The sequence below is a fragment of the Elgaria multicarinata genome, chromosome 6, assembly GCF_023053635.1.
Source record: "Elgaria multicarinata webbii isolate HBS135686 ecotype San Diego chromosome 6, rElgMul1.1.pri, whole genome shotgun sequence".
Lineage (NCBI taxonomy): Eukaryota > Metazoa > Chordata > Lepidosauria > Squamata > Anguidae > Elgaria > Elgaria multicarinata.
In genome coordinates this window covers 92,638,013-92,658,601 of record NC_086176.1, presented here as the reverse complement: position 1 = coordinate 92,658,601, position 20,589 = coordinate 92,638,013, and the positions used below count along the sequence as shown (strand labels likewise).

At 40.3% G+C, this 20,589-nt stretch overlaps 1 protein-coding gene across 1 annotated transcript in view; it reads left to right on the top strand.

Moving 5' to 3' along the window:
- Nucleotides 1-20,589, top strand: part of IL31RA (interleukin 31 receptor A) — a 35,768-nt gene that overhangs the window by 7,268 nt on the left and 7,911 nt on the right. The window contains exons 5-12 of the mRNA XM_063128780.1: nt 1,406-1,545; nt 4,497-4,648; nt 7,582-7,747; nt 11,516-11,595; nt 13,657-13,876; nt 14,467-14,649; nt 16,792-16,893; nt 19,460-19,603. Of these exons, the coding sequence (XP_062984850.1) occupies nt 1,406-1,545; nt 4,497-4,648; nt 7,582-7,747; nt 11,516-11,595; nt 13,657-13,876; nt 14,467-14,649; nt 16,792-16,893; nt 19,460-19,603 (1,187 nt within the window). The remainder of the gene's footprint in view (nt 1-1,405; nt 1,546-4,496; nt 4,649-7,581; nt 7,748-11,515; nt 11,596-13,656; nt 13,877-14,466; nt 14,650-16,791; nt 16,894-19,459; nt 19,604-20,589) is intronic.

Sequence of the window (20,589 nt, the reverse complement as noted above, 5' to 3'; positions counted from 1 at the left end):
TATGCTTGAGAGACTGATGTCTCTTACTACATCACCTTTACCTCTTTTAAAAACCATTGCCTATATTCACCCTAGAAATCTCTGTCTGTATACTCTTTCTGGACTGACAACACAAATAATAATGTTTATTTTTAATTGGGGAAACATGGCCAGGAATGTGCAGCAAGAGGCTGTAGTTGCAGTTGCTATGAGCCCAAGCTGACTAAGGTGGATGAGAAACCTGTGCCCTGTGGACCTTATCAGGCCCAGGGACTTCTTTTATCCCGCATGATAATTCCTTCCGCTGGCCCCGTCCACTCTGCCATGGAGGTGAAAGATTTTCTCAGTCGATTGGCGATGAAAGCTTTTCCCTGTGGGGCAAAGGGGATGGGCCCAGAGCCTAGGGAGGAAGCTGCTAAATGATCCAGTTCTACCTTCTGGATTGCCCTGCTTACTTGTGAGTGGACATGATCATGCTTCTGAATAGAAATGCTGTTCGAAAATACTGCTGAGTGATACAGTCTGGCTTACTTCTGAGCCTTGTCCTACAAAGGCTTGTTCTGCTTACTTCTGAGTAGACATGCCTTCACTATAAACTTGTAATGGACGTTGCAGGGGTTGAATTCTGTGGTCCTGCTCACGTTTGCTGTTGGCCCACCCACCACTGGAATGCAGCCATCCAAAAGCTTCTCTGAAATGGAATTTAGCGTCCAGGCTGAAAAAGGTCTACATACTCTACAATCTTACCAGTGGTCATCAAGAGGCAGTGGGGAAGGCTGGGCCTTCTGGCTAGTAAATAGCTGGGCATTTTTACACTGCTACTCCAGGTCTAACTAGACCTGATGTGGGAGATATGTGATTTCAATCTCCTTTGGTTTTTTTTTTTTTTAAATCTTATTAGTCTCAGATGTCTACTGTAAGTAGTGCTCTGCAAGAGGGGAAATGATATTTTCTCCCTTGCTCTATCTTTGATCACACTGGTGCTTGAACTTATTATAGCTCTTTTGGAAGAGGAGTAAGGGAGGGTTCAATGTCCCCTCCGAGACTGACGCTTTTCCAATTTTCGAAGCAACCATGTGGGGTTACCAGTTAGTAAAATAATTACAACAACTGTGTGAGATCCTAATTCATATCACATCTAGTCTGACCTCACTATGTTTCCATCCCATTCATTTCTGTGAGGGAGTAGCAAACACTTTCATTCTCTCCCACACTGAAACCTCTCCCACCTCCTGGGACTTGAAAGTGTCCAACTTTTGTAATTATTGTTACAAATCAAGAGCACAGTTTATTTTGTACTGTTCTCCGAATTGTGTTGAATCTAGAAGGAGCTTTCCATCCTAAATATAGAATTCTAATTACTTCTGTTCTCCCCTTGGGAATGGTTACTAATTTACTATTTTCTCTTGGCATTATTTTTCAATAGACAGGAAACCTGCGAAAGCAAAAATGGCTCATGCTCTTTTTATAATATTGGGCCTATCAAATTTGAGGTCAAAGTAAAGGCAGAAAATCAGTTTGGGGAAGAAGAGGCTTACTATGTTGTAGAAGAACCGTGGGAAATTTGTAAGTCGATAAACAATTTATAATAGAAATACAATAAACACTGACTGAGATTATATGCTTGGGCAAGCCGTTCTTACCCAAGTTTTTTTTGTTGCTACAGAGCTAAACGTTTCTTTTGCAGAGAAACCAGATGTGGATTTTGTAGAGCTTTAATTATCACTTGGAAATCTTTCCCCATTTTTGTTAATGCAGATTGACACTATTCACTAATATGACTGTTCTCATTTGAACTGTGATATAAGATGCTCCTATACTTGCCTACTCAAAATGCTGGCCTATAGTTCCATAATTTGTTCCAAGGTCCATTCCCTGGCATTTTCTTTTAGAATCATGGGGCCACATGATTCTCTCCATCCCTGGATATATATTTTTTATAATCTTCATAGTGCTATGTAGCTGATATGGAACACCAATAGGGTTAAATTTAATTTGTAAACAGCTTTACCAAATGTAAGTTTTTTCCCCTTCATTTTCTTATGCCTCCTAATGTGTTAATTTTGAACTCTTATCTCTTTGGTCCTGCTGTTTTGTGCCTTAATTATTGCTGATTTTATTCACTGATTTTATTGACTGATTAGAAGCTATTTTAAATTGTTATAAGCCACTTTCTAGGCCTTAGGGTGGAAACATAGCTTATAAATATAAAATAAAATAAATATCACCCCTTGAAGATGTTTGGCTCTTTGGTATACTGAGGAGATGAAAGAGTGCAAGTGATAGAATATTTTTACTTTTGAAATGTATAAATCGCACTGTCATTCCCAAGAGGAATTCAGAGTGGTGTCCATAAAAGCGAAACATTCAGTACAATAAAAACAACTTAAAAATCAAACATCAGTAGGATAAAATTGAGAGGCATAAAAATTGTTTCAATCAGCCTTAAAAAAATACAAATGTAGATTTAAAAAATAATTAAATCCCTGGGTATACAGTAAGTTTGAGTCAAAGTTAGGCTGACAAATATTACCCAGAGGACCTTCTCTTCTGCTGCTCCCAGACTGTGGAATGGTCTGCCAGAGGAGACTTGTCAACTTGACAGTCTATTAGCATTCAAGAAAGCTATCAAGACTGATCTCTTCCAGCAAGGCCTATCCAGGGGAATTTTAGGATGTTTTTAGAAAGTTTTTAGAATGTTTTTAGGATGTTTTAACAATGTATATTATGTTCTTAATTCAGTTTTATGTATTTTATTTATACTGTTGTTCTCTGCCTCGATCAAAATGGAGGCGGATAAGAAATAATAATAATAATAATAATAATAATAATAATAATAATAATAATACACAGTCAGTTAAAAGCTCTTTTAAGACATAGTGATAAGTGAAAGAAAAAAAATTCTGGCACCATTGCATCTCAGGAGTGTCACTGAGAGCCATTGTTCCAGTTGGGGCTGAATTTAATGCCCACTGATTGTTGCTGCGGTAGAGCCCGTGATGCGTTTCCCTCCACGGGCGCTGCAGCCAGAACCAGGGCTCCTTGCCCATTTGTTTTGAAGCTGAGGTCGGAGAGAGCTGATGCTGACAGCTCTCTCCAGCTTTGGTGTCAAAACTAATGGGCAAGCATGCAATGCAGAGGGATACCATCCCTGGTCCGGGGATGGTATCACTCTACAATGCGACCTGTCCAATTTTGGCATCAAAACTAATGGGCCTGTCCCAGGAAGTGCATGGGGAGCTGCTTCCTAGGACAGGATTATTTCCCCTGCCTAAAGGGCTCCGCTGAGCAAGAGCGGCAGGGGTTTCTGCCGCTCTTGCCTCGCGATTCTGTAAGCAGAAGAAATAATCCACAGAGCCTGACAGAAGTCACAATAATCAACGGTTGTGCAGATAATCAACTCTGCACACCATTGATTATCAGCGTTGGCTTTTGCCCCGCAGACAACACAATAGTCAACAGTGAACTATTTAGTCAATTGTGGACTATTTAATCAACCGTTGACTATTGTGTCAGACTAACCCAGTCAGAATCTCAGATCTACTGTGAGCCTTTTGTTAGACTCATAATTGAAACTGAACCAATTCAGTATGGTTTGAATGCTATATTTTTTAATAACTTCCCACCAGCCCTGCTGGACAGTCTCCTTAATTTTTTTTCCTTTCCCCTTTCTTCCTTCCCCATCCCTTTTTCTTTGTGTTTCATGTCTTTTTTTAGAATGTAAGCCTGAGAGCAGGGACTATCTTCTTTACTTACTGATTGTAAGCCGTTCCGGGAGACTTTTTGGCTGAGTTGCGGGATAAAAATACTATAAATAAATGAAATAAATAATTGACAGGGTTTGGTGTCAGAGCTCCCTGCTTATTGTGCTCACTTAAATAAGTTTCAGTTTGTAGGTCTTGCAGATCCAATTAAAAACATTTTAGTAGGGTGACCATATGAAAAGGAGGACAGGGCTTTTGTGTCTTTAACAGTTGCATAGAAAAGGGAATTTCAGCAAGTGCTGCATACATACATAAATTACACCTGCTGAAATTCCCTCTTCTATGCAACTGTTAAAGATACAGGATCCCTGTCCTCCTTTTCATATGGTCAGCATAATTTTAGATGCCCCAAGACTAAACTACACCCTTACGTTTCCAGAAGTCAACTCTTGTGCTAGATGAATGGGGCAGGCAGCTTTGTGATCCCTAAGATCTAATACTAGGAGCCCTGGGTAGCCTGACCCATAGTCTACCTCGTCTCTGTCACAGTAGAGTCCCTTTTGCTGCTGCCAGTGGATTGAATCCAGCTGTGTTGTTCTACTGACAGAAACCATTCCATCAGTAGGACTGGTGGGCAGTTTCCCCCTCCTCCCAGCTGTTGCCCTTTGACCCTCAAAATCTGCTCCAGAAGGCTGCTTCTCCAGGGCAGATTTTGGGGTGGCTCAGAGAGCCCTCTGGGCAATGGTTCACTGGAATTACATTGGATGTGTGTTTATCATATGAAATCACGAGAGCTTTGTTTCTCAATTTCAGTGAAGTCCGATCCTCCACTGATAAGTAAAGTAGAACCAATTCCAGGGAAGAAGCAAATGCTAAGAGTTTCCTGGAAAAGACCTAGTAAGATGCCTGAGACTGTGGATTCAATTTGCGAGATTCGCTACAGCTGTGTATCAAAAAACCACTCGGTAAGCTGAATCTTAACTGAATAGCCATTTTTGTAGCTCACATAATTCCTGGCAAGGTACAAGAAACATAAGAAATATTGTGATAAATTCTGTTCAGGCATATTTTGAGTAAGTGGACATATTTTTATGAAGGCACCCTTCACTCCCCATTCAATAGGTTCAGATCTCCTAATAGTACACATTCCTTGTCAATCTTGTTGATATTCTAATAGGGTTCCCATCCTTGAAATAGTGACCATTTGTATACCAGTACCTTGTTGTCTGATATTGCACAACTTCCCTGTCAATCCAGGGCATGGCTACCATACTCCTAAACCCTTTGTCATATTTTGTTTATTTACAATCTCAGTTGGAGCAGGATTTCCCCCTGACTTCTCCCTATGAGCTCCAAAGGTATGGAGTTAGCCTCTAGCTGCTCACTGATTGGCAGAACATTTCAAATCTTCAAAGAAAGATTCAGCCCCTGCCTCCTTCGCTCCTCCTCTGGACTGAATTCCCCAGTCTTTCTCTTCTGCTTGCTGAGGGCATAAGTTGTTTTTGGAGCTCACAAGCTGCAAGAGGAGAAATGTGGGAGAAACTCCTGACAGGGTGTAAGGTAGTCTGCCTCCACCCATGCCTCCATTTTAAGAGGAACCTGGCACTGGGGTGGATAGTTTGGATTGGGCCTTTATTCTCCTCCTAGGAGTCCTCCATGCTGGAGCTGTCCCAGAGGCCCATCTGTACTTATGCCACCTGCGCCCTCTAGTTCAGAGGGGACTCTTGTTCAGTTTCTTGGATGGTAGCATTGTGCATTGAGTGAGTGATGCCCTCCAGTACTCTGTCTTCATTACAGGATAAGATGAATAGCAAGTCTACCTGGCTGTATCAGGGTCCAGTGCACAGTTAGGAGGAGGCCTTTGTCATACAGAATGGTCGCTTTATAGGCTGCTACACATGTGACTAATCATTTTTTTACTGCGCTTGCTGCTGTAAAAACAACTGGAAAGGAAGACACAAAGACATATTTTTCATATATTTATTAAGTGTCTATAATATATTTATTAAGCGTCTAAAAAAAAAAAAGGCTAGGCAACTTATAAGTACTAGGCTAAAGAGCGGCACGATACCGCCCTGAGATCTTAATGATGTATGGCAGGGTACAGATGTTTAATACATAAATAATAAATTTAATAAATAAGGAAACGGTCAGAAAAATGGAAGGGCAGAGAATAAACACCACATGGAGGAACTCCGAGTAAAAAGTACTGATTGATAGCGAGAATAAATGCTAATGGATGTGACTCACCTCTTAGCCAATCAAGCAAGAGATGTTCATTACTCTGTGTCAGAGTAATCTTTTCCTTCTTGGTTGCAAATGTGCTTCTCTGTGTTGGGGCAGTACAGAAATGCTATGTCTCCATTTCCCTGATGACTTATTGGCTGCGTTCAGACAATGTGAGAGTCAATAGTGAGGTGATAATCAACTCGACAGTTGTTTATCTAGGGGATACTCCCCACACAACATGATAATAATCAACCATGGTGTGGGTTAGGATCAGTGTTGAGTTGATTATTAGACCGCACTGAGTTGACTCACTCATCTCCCGCACTCTCCCTCCTTTAGTCCTCCAGCTAGTATCCCATCAGCCATTGCTGCTGAAAATCTATCCTGCCAACTGGACTAGAGCGGCATCCACCATTTTGACTACTCTTGCCTTGCAACTCTGTTGCTGACAAAATAACAAACGGTGGCTGAGGAAATAACTGTGCCCAACACAAAACACGATAACCAATGGTAGTTCAAATAGCCAACTATGCACAGCGTTGGTTATTTGGACCAAGTAACCAACCATTGGTTAAAAAACCCTCTTCACACAACACGATAACCCATGATGGGTTAAATAACCAACCATTGACTTTTTAAACTAACATTGGTTATGGTGTTGTCTGAACCCAGTCATTTGCAAGTGGGGGGCATCAAAGAAGTTTGCTGTATTTCAGTGCAAAGAATACCTCTGAGATCCGTTCCTCCTTTTTGGTCCCCTTCTATACTAGTGATATAACTCCTGGGGTAAGGAGGCCTGTTGTGATGAGGCCACTTTGGAAATAATATTGATATGTAATACAAGTGTTTGTAGCTGTAGTTGTTTAGTAATTACTGCAGGAAGCAGGGCATGTTGTAACATATAATAGTGAAGTCATACTCCTATATATTATTGCTGTTCCCTTCTAATCCTTTTTAAAACATCTATATAAACTATGCAATTATAAATATTTACAAAACAATGTAATTGTACAAAACACAATTAACTAAGAACACTGTAATCAACCAATAACATGGAATATTTATTAGATTCAGGAGCTTTTGTATATATCAGTGTAATTTATTAAGATTATTTATTTATCTCCCCAGGCTTTTTAGTCTGTTAGTTTTGTTTTAAATTGCTTATTATACTTTTAAGTCTCTGCATTGCTGCTAGGTTTTATTTAGATTTTACTTTCAAAGTGTAATTTTAAACTTTTAAATTTTGTATTGTATTTTATGCTATATTTTGTGGTTTTATTTGTTGTGAACCGCCCGGAGAACTTGGGCTATTAGACGGTATACAAATGTAATTAATTAATTAATTATAAGGGAGGGTCAGCTAGTTCCAAAACTCTCCATTTAAGTTTGCTATCACTAGGACTCATGTAACCAATCAATTTAGACTTTTGTCATCTTCAAGACCTTAGCAAGCCACTCATTTAAGTGAAGGGACCAAGAATTCATGACATTTTTTTGGCAACCAAAATTTTCCATCTTAGTTGCCCTGGGGTGTGGAAGGAATATGGATGATGGTGCCTGTGCTAGATGGGAAGGGAGAGGATTGTATTTACACATTTTCACCCATATATTGTGTGTGTGTGTGTGTGTGTATTCTTTGAAGTAAATGTGTTGCTTTGTCCATCTTTAGAACACTAAAATTGCTGACATGGAGGAAAGAATAGAAGACCAGTTCTTTAATATCCATGGTCTATGGGATTTTGCAAATTATACTGTTACCCTTCGGTGTCGTCTTTTGCAGTCAGAATTCTGGAGTGAATGGAGTAACAAGGAAATGGGAACAACAGAAGAACAAGGCAAGTAAAATGTAGACATGTTTTATAAAGCTTTTAAGTTTTAAATTAGTAGAGTTCTTTTTATTTTGTTTTTATAAATTCTCTCAATATCACAAAAAGTAATGGCATTTATACTGTAGTATTTTACAGTCTGTGACACTTTACAGACAATTGGTTTAGCTGTTCCTTAGCTGGATCTCAACAGAAAAAGAGTGAATTTACAGAATTGGATCAAGGAGTATGGGAAAACAAGTTGGGGGCCATTGTTTGTTACCAGTTGTACACACAACTTGGTTTGAGCAAAATGACTTCTGGGAGTACATATAATGCTCACTCAAGTTTTAGATGACACTCTTTGGAATATCCATCTATCACTACTTGAAAAATTATGCCAAGCAATGTGCCTGCAAAATCCAGGTGGGTGCATTCCCGGGCAACCATTGGGCAGATCTAGGTGCATTTTGTACCTGCTGACAGCCAGAGCAGTTTTTGTCTAATACCTGGGCCAACGTACTTAACACCTGGCCACTGCTTTATCTTGAGTATGTGAAGTTATTCTACATGCAGTTCTTCCGAAATTCTGACTTGCAGCTTCATAGGGTCAAAGGATCATCATTAGACAGCCTTGGGCAATAGTGAGTTCATTTCTGTGATGAAAAAAATGGTTCTATAAAAATGGTTCCAGTCATTTACATTAGACCAATTCCTTTTCAGTGTTGATGGTCAGAAACTTCTGTGACATCTCCTCTACTTCCATTTCAAAATAAGCCTGTGCCAAATCCAGTTTGCTTAATTTATTTTCTCTGGCTAGCAGTAACAAAATATCCTCAATTTGAAACAAGGAGTAGTGTTCTGTTCTCAGCTCTGGGTTAAAGGTCACTTTGAATTCACCCGAAATTCATACTGATCCATATATGGGATCAATAGGTGTTGCCCACTCCAATCGACTGTATACTTTCTATATTATCCTGTTCTTTATTCTCTACCTCTCTCATAGCAAGTGGAACCTCTCGGGCTTTTACGAATTTGGGTTTTGCTCCATCTGTCAACATGATGCTGGCCTTAATATGCCTCAGGTGTCCAATGCCCTATTAAAAAACTGGATTGGCCTAAGACAAGAATTCTGTCAGTTATTCTTGTGAGCTGGACCTCTGATGTACTTGAAGAGCCTTGATAAATTTCCATTTCCATTCTATTATTATTATTATTTAGCCAGCTTTGTCCAAGCAGTGCTGACCCTTTTGTGGGTACAGCATACAGATCTAGGTTATGACTCTGACCATTCTACACATTGCCATTGGGCACACTCTCAGTGAATTCTCTTCTCTTCTTCTTCTCTTGTATGCTTTCAGCATCATACCTGTTTCATTCAACTGTGTGTTGCTGATTTTTTAAAATAAACTCTTCGTGAGGAATAACAGATGAAACCAAACCTGTGTCTAATTCCATCTTGAGCATTTTCACCTCTATGATGGGTGTTACCCATAATGGGTTCTTTATCACCATCTCTTTTCCAAGACACTCACACACAAGCAATAGTTAATGTACCTAAGCCCTCCTTACTCGCTTCATCCGTTTCTACTGCATGTATTTTGAGGTGCCCTTCCAGTTTTTCTTTGTATCGCTTTCTCTTCTATTCTGTATGGCAGAACTACACAATGGCCCCATTCTGAAGACACCTTAAACAATGGCTTTAACTATGGTGAATAAAGCAAAACAACTTATTTACCATGGTTTAAAACGTGGTTTAAGATGTCTTCTGAATATGGCCTGGCTTCCTGGCTTAACCACCATGGTTAAAGCCATAGTTTAAGGTGTCTTCTATGTCCTTTCCCCCCATACTGCCAGCGAGTCGTACTTTGGAGACAGTATTCCATTATCTTTTGTCCTGCCTTACCACAGTCAATGCATATTCCTTTTGATTCTGTTTGCTTCTTTGACTGGAAGAATAAAGTAACTTTTGAGTGGGGTATGACTTGCAGGCTGCAGCTTCCATAGAAGTAGCAATTTCTGACCTTCTTAAAGGTCAGAATAGATTAGGTCAAGTGGGGCAGCATTTCTGAAAAGCTTAATCTCTGAGACCACAGACCAGTTAGTCCCTTAGAGCCATTTATGAGATGTTTCCCAAAACTGCAGTGTTCTGCAAGCCTTTGGAATGCAGCTAACTAAGACTTAATAGTTTTCCCCTTCTTGCTGGTTATGCTTGTGAAGTCAAAATCTCTCTGCAGTCTCCTGGCGTTTATTTATTTATTTATTTATTGCATTTCTATACTACCCAATAGCCAAAGCTCTTTGGGCAGTTCACAAAAATTAAAACCATTCAAAGTATAAAACAACAGTAGGGTGACCATATGAAAAGGAGGACAGGGCTCCTGTATCTTTAACAGTTGTATTGAAAAGGGAATTTCAGCAGGTGTCATTTGTATATATGAAGAACCTGATGAAATTTCCTCTTCATCACAGCAGTTAAAGGTGCAAATGCCCTGCCCTCTTTTAAATCTGGTCACTCTAGTATAGCTCCTGCAGCTTTAACTGTGGTGATGAAGAGGAAATTTCACCAGGTTCTCCATATATACAAATGACATCTGCTGAAATTCCCTTTTCTATGCAACTGTTAAAGATACTGTCCTCCTTTTCATATGGTCACCCTACTGTTGTTTTATACTTTGAATGGTTTTAATTTTTGTGAACCGCCCAAAGAGCTTTGGCTATTGGGTGATATTATTCTTCTAGTCAAAGAAGCAAACAGAATGAGTAAAACATGCTGCCCTGTTTTGTACCATTTGAAGTTTCTGGGCTGTTTTCAAAGGCAGCCCCATGTATAATGCGTTACAGTAATCCAAACGAGAGGTTATGAGAGCATGGATAACTGTAGCTAGGCTATCTCCATACAGATAAAGGTGCAATTGGTATATCAGCCTAAGCTGATAAAAGGTTTAAATGCAAAACGCTCCTGTAGCAGAAACACAATTGCAGCCAAAGATGTTGGAGCATGGCTTCTCTGCGTATGTCAACCTGCAAAGCAAGCAATATGTCCGACCTCCTCCCCCACCCCAGATATCTTTAGCAATGCAGGCACTTCCTCCGGGGTATCATGCAGTGCAAACTACTGCTCAAGGCATTCAATATATGTGGACCAGTCTTCTACAGCATTATCAAAAGAGGTCTATATACTTTCTCTGGGATCCCATTTTAAAATATAATCTTCATGAGGTTGTTACTTCACATGCCTCCCCAACTTTTCTACTAGGCTTAGACCTAGTCTTTATTATAACAGGCCAACTACGATCCAAACAGCTCACTGTCTCACATTTACCAGCTCTTTTCCCGATAGCTCTTAATGCAGTCACAGCAGTGTAGCACCTGCCCTGCACTCTTTTGTATCTCGTCACTCTAGCTATACTCCTGCAGCTTTAACTGTTGTGATAAAGAGGGATTTTCACCAGGTTCTGCATGCATACAAATGACACCTGCTGAAATTCCCTTTCTATTCAGCTGTTAAAGACACAGGAGCCCGGTCCTATTTATTTATTTATTTATTTATTTACTTATTTATTACATTTTTATACCGCCCAATAGCCAAAGCTCTCTGGGCGGTTCACAAAAATTAAAACCATAATAAAACAACCAACAGTCTAAAAACACAAATACAAAATACAGTATAAAAAGTCCTCCTTTCCATAGGGTCACCCTAGATAGTGGTGGCTATATCTTGGTGGGGTTATAAGAATAGGCTGCTCATGTGTTTTGTGTTTATATTTTTAATTCTATTTAATTTAATTTTAATAGCTCCTTTGAGAATAGACTTGTGGAGAGTAATTGAATCTCATCAGCCCCCTGGAACACGAACTGTGCATCTTTTGTGTAAGGTAAAAAAACATTATCAGATGCTTTGAAATTATAATTTCTTCTGGTTTAATGTTAAGATGGTGAATGTCCTGTGTAGTTTGATTGCCTCCTTTATTTTCCATCAGCCAATTCATTAAAGAACTACTGTTCTCATGTTGGAGAGTTGTTGAGTACTGTGCAGCTTTGTATGTAGAAGCCATTAAACTAGGAAATCCTAATTGTGTCACCTTGATTATTCTGATTTCTACATAGACTTTCCCAGTAGATGTCTTGTGTTTATCAGTTGATACTAGGCAAATATCTTTTGGATATCAATTTAAGCGTCTTTTGCTAAGGTGTGGCCAAAGAATTATTTGCTTTAGATGAATAATGAGGGATTATCTAAAAGTGTCTTCACGCCAGCCAGTTTACCAGGGGCCCTTCCACACGCCGTAGTGAAGGCGCGTGCATGCGCCCCAACTACGGCCCCAAAACGATAGTGTGTACCAGCCTGAAGAGACGGAGGCGGCTGGGGAATCCGGGCGCGTCTGCCTCCGCCGCCGTTGCCGCCCTCCTGCTGCCTGCTGCCTGGGTAAGAGCAACCCGGGTCGGAGAGCTCGGCTTCCGCCAAGCTCTCCGACCCGGGTCGCTCTTACCCAGGCAGCAGGAGGGCGGCGGCAGCGGCGACGGCAGATGCGCCCGGATTCCCCAGCCGCCTCCGCCTCTGTCTCTTCAGGCTGGTACACACTATCGTTTTGGCTCCGTAGTTGGGGCGCATGCAGGCGCCTTCACTACGGCGTGTGGAAGGGCCCCAGGATAGCTCTCAGGAACGTCTGATAGAAGCATGGTAAGGTAGGGGTGTGTGTGTGTGTGTGTGCGTGTGCGCGCACTCTCTTTTCTTGACAGTTGTATGAAATACATGATTCAAGCAAATATTTCATGAGGTTCACATGAGATATAACAGAAGTTGAAGAATCTTGGCTTTTTTTTGGGTTTTTTTTTAATGTTTAGTCCTTGTGGTTTAAGAGTGATGGGGTTGTTTGTTTGTTTTTTGGAAGGGGAGAGGAATTGATACCCTCCCCCACAAATAAGCATAAAAGCAATTGCTTGGGAGACTCCGCAGAGATTGTATGAAGCCCTGGATTGTATGAAGTGGTGCATTTATGTAAAGACACTGCAACTGAGGTCATTTTCAGGAGCTCTGCTCTGATTGTCCCCACCTTCAGAGGATAAGCAGGTGGTTCCTGAAGGACATGCATAGGATTGCATTGCACAGGTTAGGGTGCTTTAGCTTTGGAACCGTCTCCCAAGGGAGGACTGCCAAGCACCTACACTGCTCTCCTTCAGGCACTGTGAGGCAGATGGAACATTTTATTCTCTTTTCCCTTCCCTAACTGAATTAAGTTAGGGCGACCATATGAAAAAGAGGACAGGGCCCCTGCATCTTTAACAGTTTTGTAGAAAAGGGAATTTCCCACAACCCCAACTCTCTTTATCACAACAGTTAAAGCTGCAGGAGCCCTGCCCTCTTTTGTATCTGGTCAAGACAAGATGGCAGGGTTCCTAAAGCTGCCTAAAACCAGGTGCTGCATGCATACAAAGGACACCTTCTGAAATTCCCTTTTCTATAGAACTGTTAAAGATACAGGAGCTCTGTCCTCCTTTCCATATGGTCATCCTAATTAAGTTCTTATTTCTGCTGCTCTTACTGTTTGTTGCTGTTTATAGGTTTCATTCCATAACTTTACTATTTTAACGTGAACTACCTTGGATGGTTGATTAGAAATGCAGGATCTACCTATATTAAATAAAAATAATCTGTATAATCAAGGAGTAATATTGTTAATCACAATGGAATGTCTATAACTCTGGAGATACCAAGAAGAAGTTCTTGTCTCCCACCTGTGTCCTTTTTATTTGTTTGCATTGTTCACATTTTAGTTTTTGTGCAGTGTGATCCTGTACATGTTTACTCAGAAATAACTTCCACTGTGTTCAGTTGGACTTACTCCTAGGTAATTGTACATAGGATTGCAGCCTTAATAGTCTATCTTCTTTAATTGCTATCATGTGCTGTTTTTTTTTTTAAATAACAACAACAGGCGAACAAAGAATTCCCAAGTTCAGGAATAATAAATGGCTATGAAATAAGGTACTTTGCAGGAGGCAAACCTTGTAAAAATGTAACAGACCCTCGTAAGAAGACTGTCACTCTCAACCTGACAGGAGAAACCTATGAGATCAGAGTTGTTGCTTATAATTCAGCTGGATATTCTCCTGAGGCTATTTTGAGAATTCCATCGATACATGAAGAAAGTATGGGTGAGTTTATGCAACAAATAATTTGTTTAATTGCTGATGTAGTAACAAAACCTTGCAGTGGAGATTTATTTTCTAAAACCCTGCACATGTGAGAGACATGATAGGATATTTTGTCCATTCTTGGGCTTATCTGAGCCAGTTTTATTTCCGTTACCGATACCTAGAACTATTTTTAACATTATGGCTTGGCATCAAATATGTGCACTCAAATGTTTTCTTACCACTAAATAAGCACAGCATCATGTGTTTAGGGATTAGAAAATTCAATTTATGGTATAGAAGATTCCAGTACCTTACTACAATTTGAATCCTTGTCTACAAGAACGGTGCTGTGCAGTTTCACTACCTGTTTATCATGTACTCATTTTTGCATCTTACGTGGATAAGTTATAGACTGTACTGGGGAATCTCTACTCAGATTGCCACATTTTCTGTAGGTAACAAGATTCTTTTTAATACGTTGTCATTACTTACCTTTCTGCTTCCTTCTGCCTTTTGTTGTAAATCATAACTCACAGTATTTATTAAGCACAATAAAATCTGTTTGTTTAAGTCAACATTCTTGTTAATGTGGGCAATTATTTTCTTAGATCATCAAAGGATTGTTACTCTGAATGCTTATGCTTTAAAGGAACACATGTTTTTGGAATGGCAACCATCAGATTTAGAAATAGATGGTTATATTATAGAATGGTATGATGAGTTGGAGACAGAAGCAGATAAGAGATCATGGCAACAAATAACAAATGTCACAAACTGGGCATCTCCAGAAGGTAAGCGTTATTTTAATGTTGCTCATATCTAGCAAGGGTGGCAGGAGTTCTTATTACTGCTTCTTAAACCAACAATATTTATTTCTTGTCCACCGAATCCCACCTCAGTTTCTCTGACTGAAGATGGACATTATGCGAAGATATTTTCTACTTTAATATTAACAGTGCTTTGTGTAGAGAGATTGTAGAAAATCAGGCTATAAATGAAATAAATTAAGGAACTATGTGAATTGTCAGCTTGTTGGAGTTGCATATTTTGTTTTATTTAAATTACTTGTATATCTCTTGATATCCTAAGATCTCTAAACAATTTATATGAAAATACGTGTTATATTATAAAAACTAATGGAAAAACAGTATAAACAATAAATACATTAAAAATGTTAAATGTACAGTAAAACAGAATTGTGTGATTACATGTAGGAAATACTTGTTCACTTGTTTGTCTCTGTGAAATGCGATATGGAAGCAATATTTAGTAAATTTGGGAGCCATTACATAATGCAGAACGATAGAAAGAGGGGTGTACTATGATCCAGCTATAAAGGGAAGAAGTCCATCATCAGAGAGAATTTGTGTGCACAGGTTGTAAGTTAAACTACATTTGAAAATGTCTATAGCAGGGACTGGTGTATTATTGCAGCATTCTTATTACATTTCTCCAACATCTAAACTGGCCTGTGCAGGATTTCTTAGTTAATACTACTGTTTATTTATTTACTTACTGCATTATTTTTATCCTGCTTTTCAAAAAAATATTGTCTCAAAGAGTGGCTAATATCGATTGAGAGAGAGAGAGAGAGAGAGAGAGAGGGCCCATCTACACCAAGCACGATATTCCACTATGAAAGCGGTATATAAAAGGCAGGATCCACACTACTGCTTTATAGCGGTATTGAAATGCACTGACAACTGTTGGGCCCATTGACACATGCCATATACTGCTTTCATGCCACTTTCATAGTGTTATATCCAGCTTGGTGTAGCTGTGTCATGGGCCTCAACAGTTGTCAGTGCACTTCAGTACCACTAAAAAGCAGTAGTGTGGATCCTGCCTTTTATATACCGCTTTCATTTTTGTGAACCGCCCAGAGAGCTTTGGCTATTGGGCGGTATGAAAATGTAATAAATAAATAAAAAGAAAGAAAGAAAGAAAGAAAGAAAGAAAATATCCTGCTTGGTGTAGATGAGCCCAGAGAGAGAGGTGGGGAGGGGAATCAGGCTTACAAACAAAAATGACAATATATATAAAGGGTCTGTCTAAATGTCATCTCATTGCCACCCTGCAGTGGTGATACTGCAGGGTTTGGCTGTAGAGTGGCGCCGATGCAGTGCCATGAAGTCAGGCTTAAGGGAAGGGGAGTGAAGGGCAAAGGAAGAGGGATTCTTTTGGGGAAACAGTTTTTAAAGGACAGAAGAAGGTGGTGAGCTAGAAGTGGACATTTAAGAACTTAAGAAGAGCCATGCTGGATCAGACCCATCTAGGCCAGCAATCTGTTTACCCAGCAGCCAACGAGCTGTACAAGGGAAACACACAAGCAGGACATAAGTGCATTTAAACACACTTGTGCCAGGCTGTTCTTCCCTTGTTGGTGTTCTTGCCTGAATGAGGCTCTTGTTCTCTAGGTCAGTGGATGGAACCAGAGAATTACTTCTCCTTATGTGCAGTAAATCCAGTATGAGAGACAGTAAACCTATATGCTCTTGTTGCTGGTGGTCATGTGTGAGAGGGTGCTGTTACACTGTGTCCTTCTTTGTTGGTCCTTGGCCGGCAGCTGTTTGGCCACTGTGTAGGGAGATTCCTGGACTAGATGGATCCTTGGTCTGACCCAGCACGATTCTTCTTATGTTCTTACTATAGTGAAAGAGGAACTGTCAGTTGGAGCCAAGCATTCTTTCTGGCAGGGAGGGGAAATGAGTCCCTTTCTACAGTTCCTTTTCTGGCCAATGGATGGGCCAGGTTGGTCTCCTCCTTGGTTTGGAAAGCAGGGGGTGAGGGAAAATGTCACAAAAGGGAGCTCCATTGGAAGACCTGATTCTGATGTTTTACTGTTTTGCCTTCTTTTGCTACATGAGTGTATAATAGGGAACTTTCTGCAAATCTTGAAAGAATGGTGATATTTTGTGGTTATTGTCTTTCAGGAGCCTTCAGACACTTTAGATATTACAACATTTCAGTGTATCCCTTGCTTAAAGGTGAAATAAAATATCCAAGTTCCATTGAAGCTTACTTTCATGATGGAAGTACGTATGAACGTCTGCCTCTGAAATGAAGTCAGTCTGTTTTAATCTTATCTGAATAGCTTGCATGGCAACTTCATTATTGAAGAGGATCCACAATGCAGAATGTGCAAAGTGTCAAAACTCTACTCCAAGCCCAGATGGCCTTACCTTAATAGAGGTTCTACCTCCCCCATCCATACTTTTCCCTGATACCATTTTGTTAAGAATAGGGTTTTTTCCTTATAAAATATTACCATCTACAAAGCATTGTTCCATGCCTGCAAATAAGTGTGAGATTCCTTGTTAAGGTTATTTTAGGAGTAAACTGTTTGTTTTTAAAATGCTATCTATCTGTTTTCCCTTCATCACTTATTATTTTAATTTGGAACCTAAGATTTGATTGCATACTCTTGATAGCTCAAGGATCTTTCCTCTGCATGCTAGAAAGCACTTACATGTTGCACTTTGACTAAAAAGAAAACAGAGTGAACTTGCTCAGCAGTGACTGGGTAATTTGCCAGTAAGAACATAAGAACAGCCATGCTGGATCAGACCAAGGGTCCAACTAGTTCAGCATTCTGTTCACACAGTGGCCAACCAGTCATTGGCTAGGGATCAACAAGTAGGACATGGGCCGGATCTACACTACTGCTTTAAAGCACTTTATAACAGTTATAAAGTGCTTTAACTGCTTTAAAGCGCTATAAAACTGTTATAAAGCTCTTTAAAGCAACAGTGTAGATCCAGCCATGGTGCGACAGCACCCTCACACCCATGTTCCCCAGCAACTGGTACACACAGGCTTACTGCCTCGAATACTGGAGATAGCACACAACTATCAGGGCTAGTAGCCATTGATAGCCTTCGCCTCCAGGAATTTTTCCAACCCCTTTTAAAGCCATCCAAATTGGTGGCCATCACTACATCTTGTGGTAGTGAGTTCCATAATATACAGTAAGTAGTTGTTCCATCTCAGTTTGAAAGATAAACTGCAATTGTTGAAGCTCCTCTTGCTCAAGAACACTTTGACTGGTTTCAAGCAACATGATAACCACAGAATCATAGAATAGCAGAGTTGGAAGGGGCCTACAAGGCCATCGAGTCCAACCCCCTGCTCAATGCAGGAATCCACCCTAAAGCATCCCTGACAGATGGTTGTCCAGCTGCCTCTTGAATGCCTCTAGTGTGGAAGAGCCCACAACCTCCCTAGGTAACTGATTCCATTGTCGTACTGCTCTAACAGTCAGGAAGTTTTCCCTGATGTCCAGCTGGAATCTGGCTTCCATTAACTTGAGCCCGTTATTCCGTGTCCTGCACTTTGGGAGGATCGAGAAGAGATCCTGGCCCTCCTCTGTGTGACAACCTTTTAAGTATTTGAAGAGTGCTATCATGTCTCCCCTCCATCTTCTCTTCTCCAGGCTAAACATGCCCAGTTCTTTCAGTCTCTCTTCAAAGGCCTTTTGTTTCCAGACCCCTGATCATCCTGGTTGCCAATGGTGGTTTAAATAGTTGATCGTTGGTTATTTAACCCACCATGAGTTATCATGTTCTGTGGAGGGAGTCTTTTAAGCAATGGTTGGTTATTGGGCCCAAATAACCAATGCTGTGCAGAGTTGGCTGTTTGAACCACCATTGGTTATTGTGTTGTGTGGAGGGCACCATTGGTCATTTCCTCGGCCACCGTTGGTTATTTCATCAGCCACAGAATCGCAAGGCAAGAGTGGTCAAAGTGATGGCTGCCGCTCTAGTCCAGTTGGCAGGAGAAATTTTCAGTAGCAATGACTGATGGGATACTAGCAGGAGGACCAAGGGGGAGGGAGAGAGGGCGGGAGATGAGTGTGTCAACTCAATGTGGACTAATAGTCAACTCAGTGCTGATCCTAATCCACACCACAGTTGATTATTATCATAGAGTAATTGAATTGATTATAATCCCACCTTTTATAGTTAAATTCTGAAGTTGCTGAAGAACATGAGCAGGAGAGTGCTATTGCACTCATGTCCTAATAGTGTGTTTCCCACAGGAATGGAATGCTAGACTAAATGGACATTTGGTCTGATCCACAATGATTCTTCCTATGTTCCTTAAATTAAAAAGTGGTGGCAAATGAAGTTGAAGTGCTGCAGGTTGGCCCTGCCCCCAAAGCAGCTGGGCAGTCTCTTCAGCAGAGTTAATTGCATGACCGGACTTGTAGTTGAAAAATACACACTGACATAAAAGGCATTTGTTACTGAAGACAAAGTGCACTGGGAATATTTGTCACGTTGGTAGATCTCCTACTTAGTATGCACGCGACTTCATGTTCGATGCCTGAAATCTCTAATTCAGTGGCTTGGATAATTGAGAAACCCTGAGAGCCGGCTTCCTATCAGCAACACTGACAGGACTGAGCTAGGCTGGTCATCAGTATGACTTGCTACAGGCTATGGGTAGGAGCGGCTCAATTAATATTGCATTGGTTAAATAGAAACTGTATTCTTCTATAGCTGCTGTGGATTTAGCAACATTGATTGATTAGATTTGATTGATAAAGGACTGATCTTCTGAAAAAAAAATATGTTGGCTTCATTTCTCCATGTGATGTAGTCCCACCAGGCCCGTCAGCTAAAGCAGAAAATGTCGATAAAAATGAGGCTACCATAAAGTGGGAGGACATTCCAAAACCAGAAAGAAATGGCTCCATTATTAACTACATTGTATTTTATAAAGCCGAAGGTGGAGAAGAACTAGGTATGTATACAAGTATGAAGAAGAAAATTAGAAGACTGTCTAATGCCACTTGTTAGCAAAGTTTTTACTCTAGTGATATGCTTCTTTAGCATGAAGTGGCTTCCATTTGTAGGCATAGATTGTTGCCAAGGAAGGGATAACTTTAAAACTATTTTTTTTATCTTTAAAAATTTCTTGCTATAACTACCAGGGAAGAGGCACATATTCTAGCATGTGTATGTTTTGTTCTAGAAGCAGGATTATATTTTGCCCTCCCTATTCCTTCCCCTTCCAAATATATAATACAGGAAAGTTTGTATGCCTACCCTGGTGCTTTGTCAATTTTTGGCATAAAATCTTTTCCTTCCTAAGACCTCTCCTGTTTCCTTTGGTTGGTCTTTTCCCAAACATAGTGCCAAAATTAGTGTTGACAAGTGATTTGTCATTACACTTGGGTACGTTCAAACATTTGTTTTGCTGGTTTGTTCAATCCACCTTTTGAAAACCTTTATTGAAGAGGGCTTGGCCCAAAATGTACTGCAGTACGATAATGTCAGCTCTTGAGATCATGTGCTCTACCAATCAGATATTATGGTAGATGATGAGTGTTGGTGGGAGAATTTTAAACATGACATTATGCCTAATTATATAATCAAATAGGAGGTTAGTTGTTAGCTGACATCACAGCCTTCTTGGGGAAAAAAAAGGATGGACACACACATTTTAGTCATTTTTCTTAATAGCTGGCAAAAATCATATCACAGTTGCACTGGGAGGAAGCAATCTGAATAACTAGCAAGTGCACCATTTTTGACAGACAACATGGAAAGTGGGCAGGTTGGTGTCCACTGGGGCTGGTGGGATAAACAATAGGGCAACTGATAATAGGAGTTGCAGTACGTGAAACTAAGGTAGCTACCCATTGCACAGGAGAGGGAAACTGAGGCCTACCAGGTGAGTTAAGGGGGGATAGGAAAGGAAACATAACATTATAGGAAATTAGTACA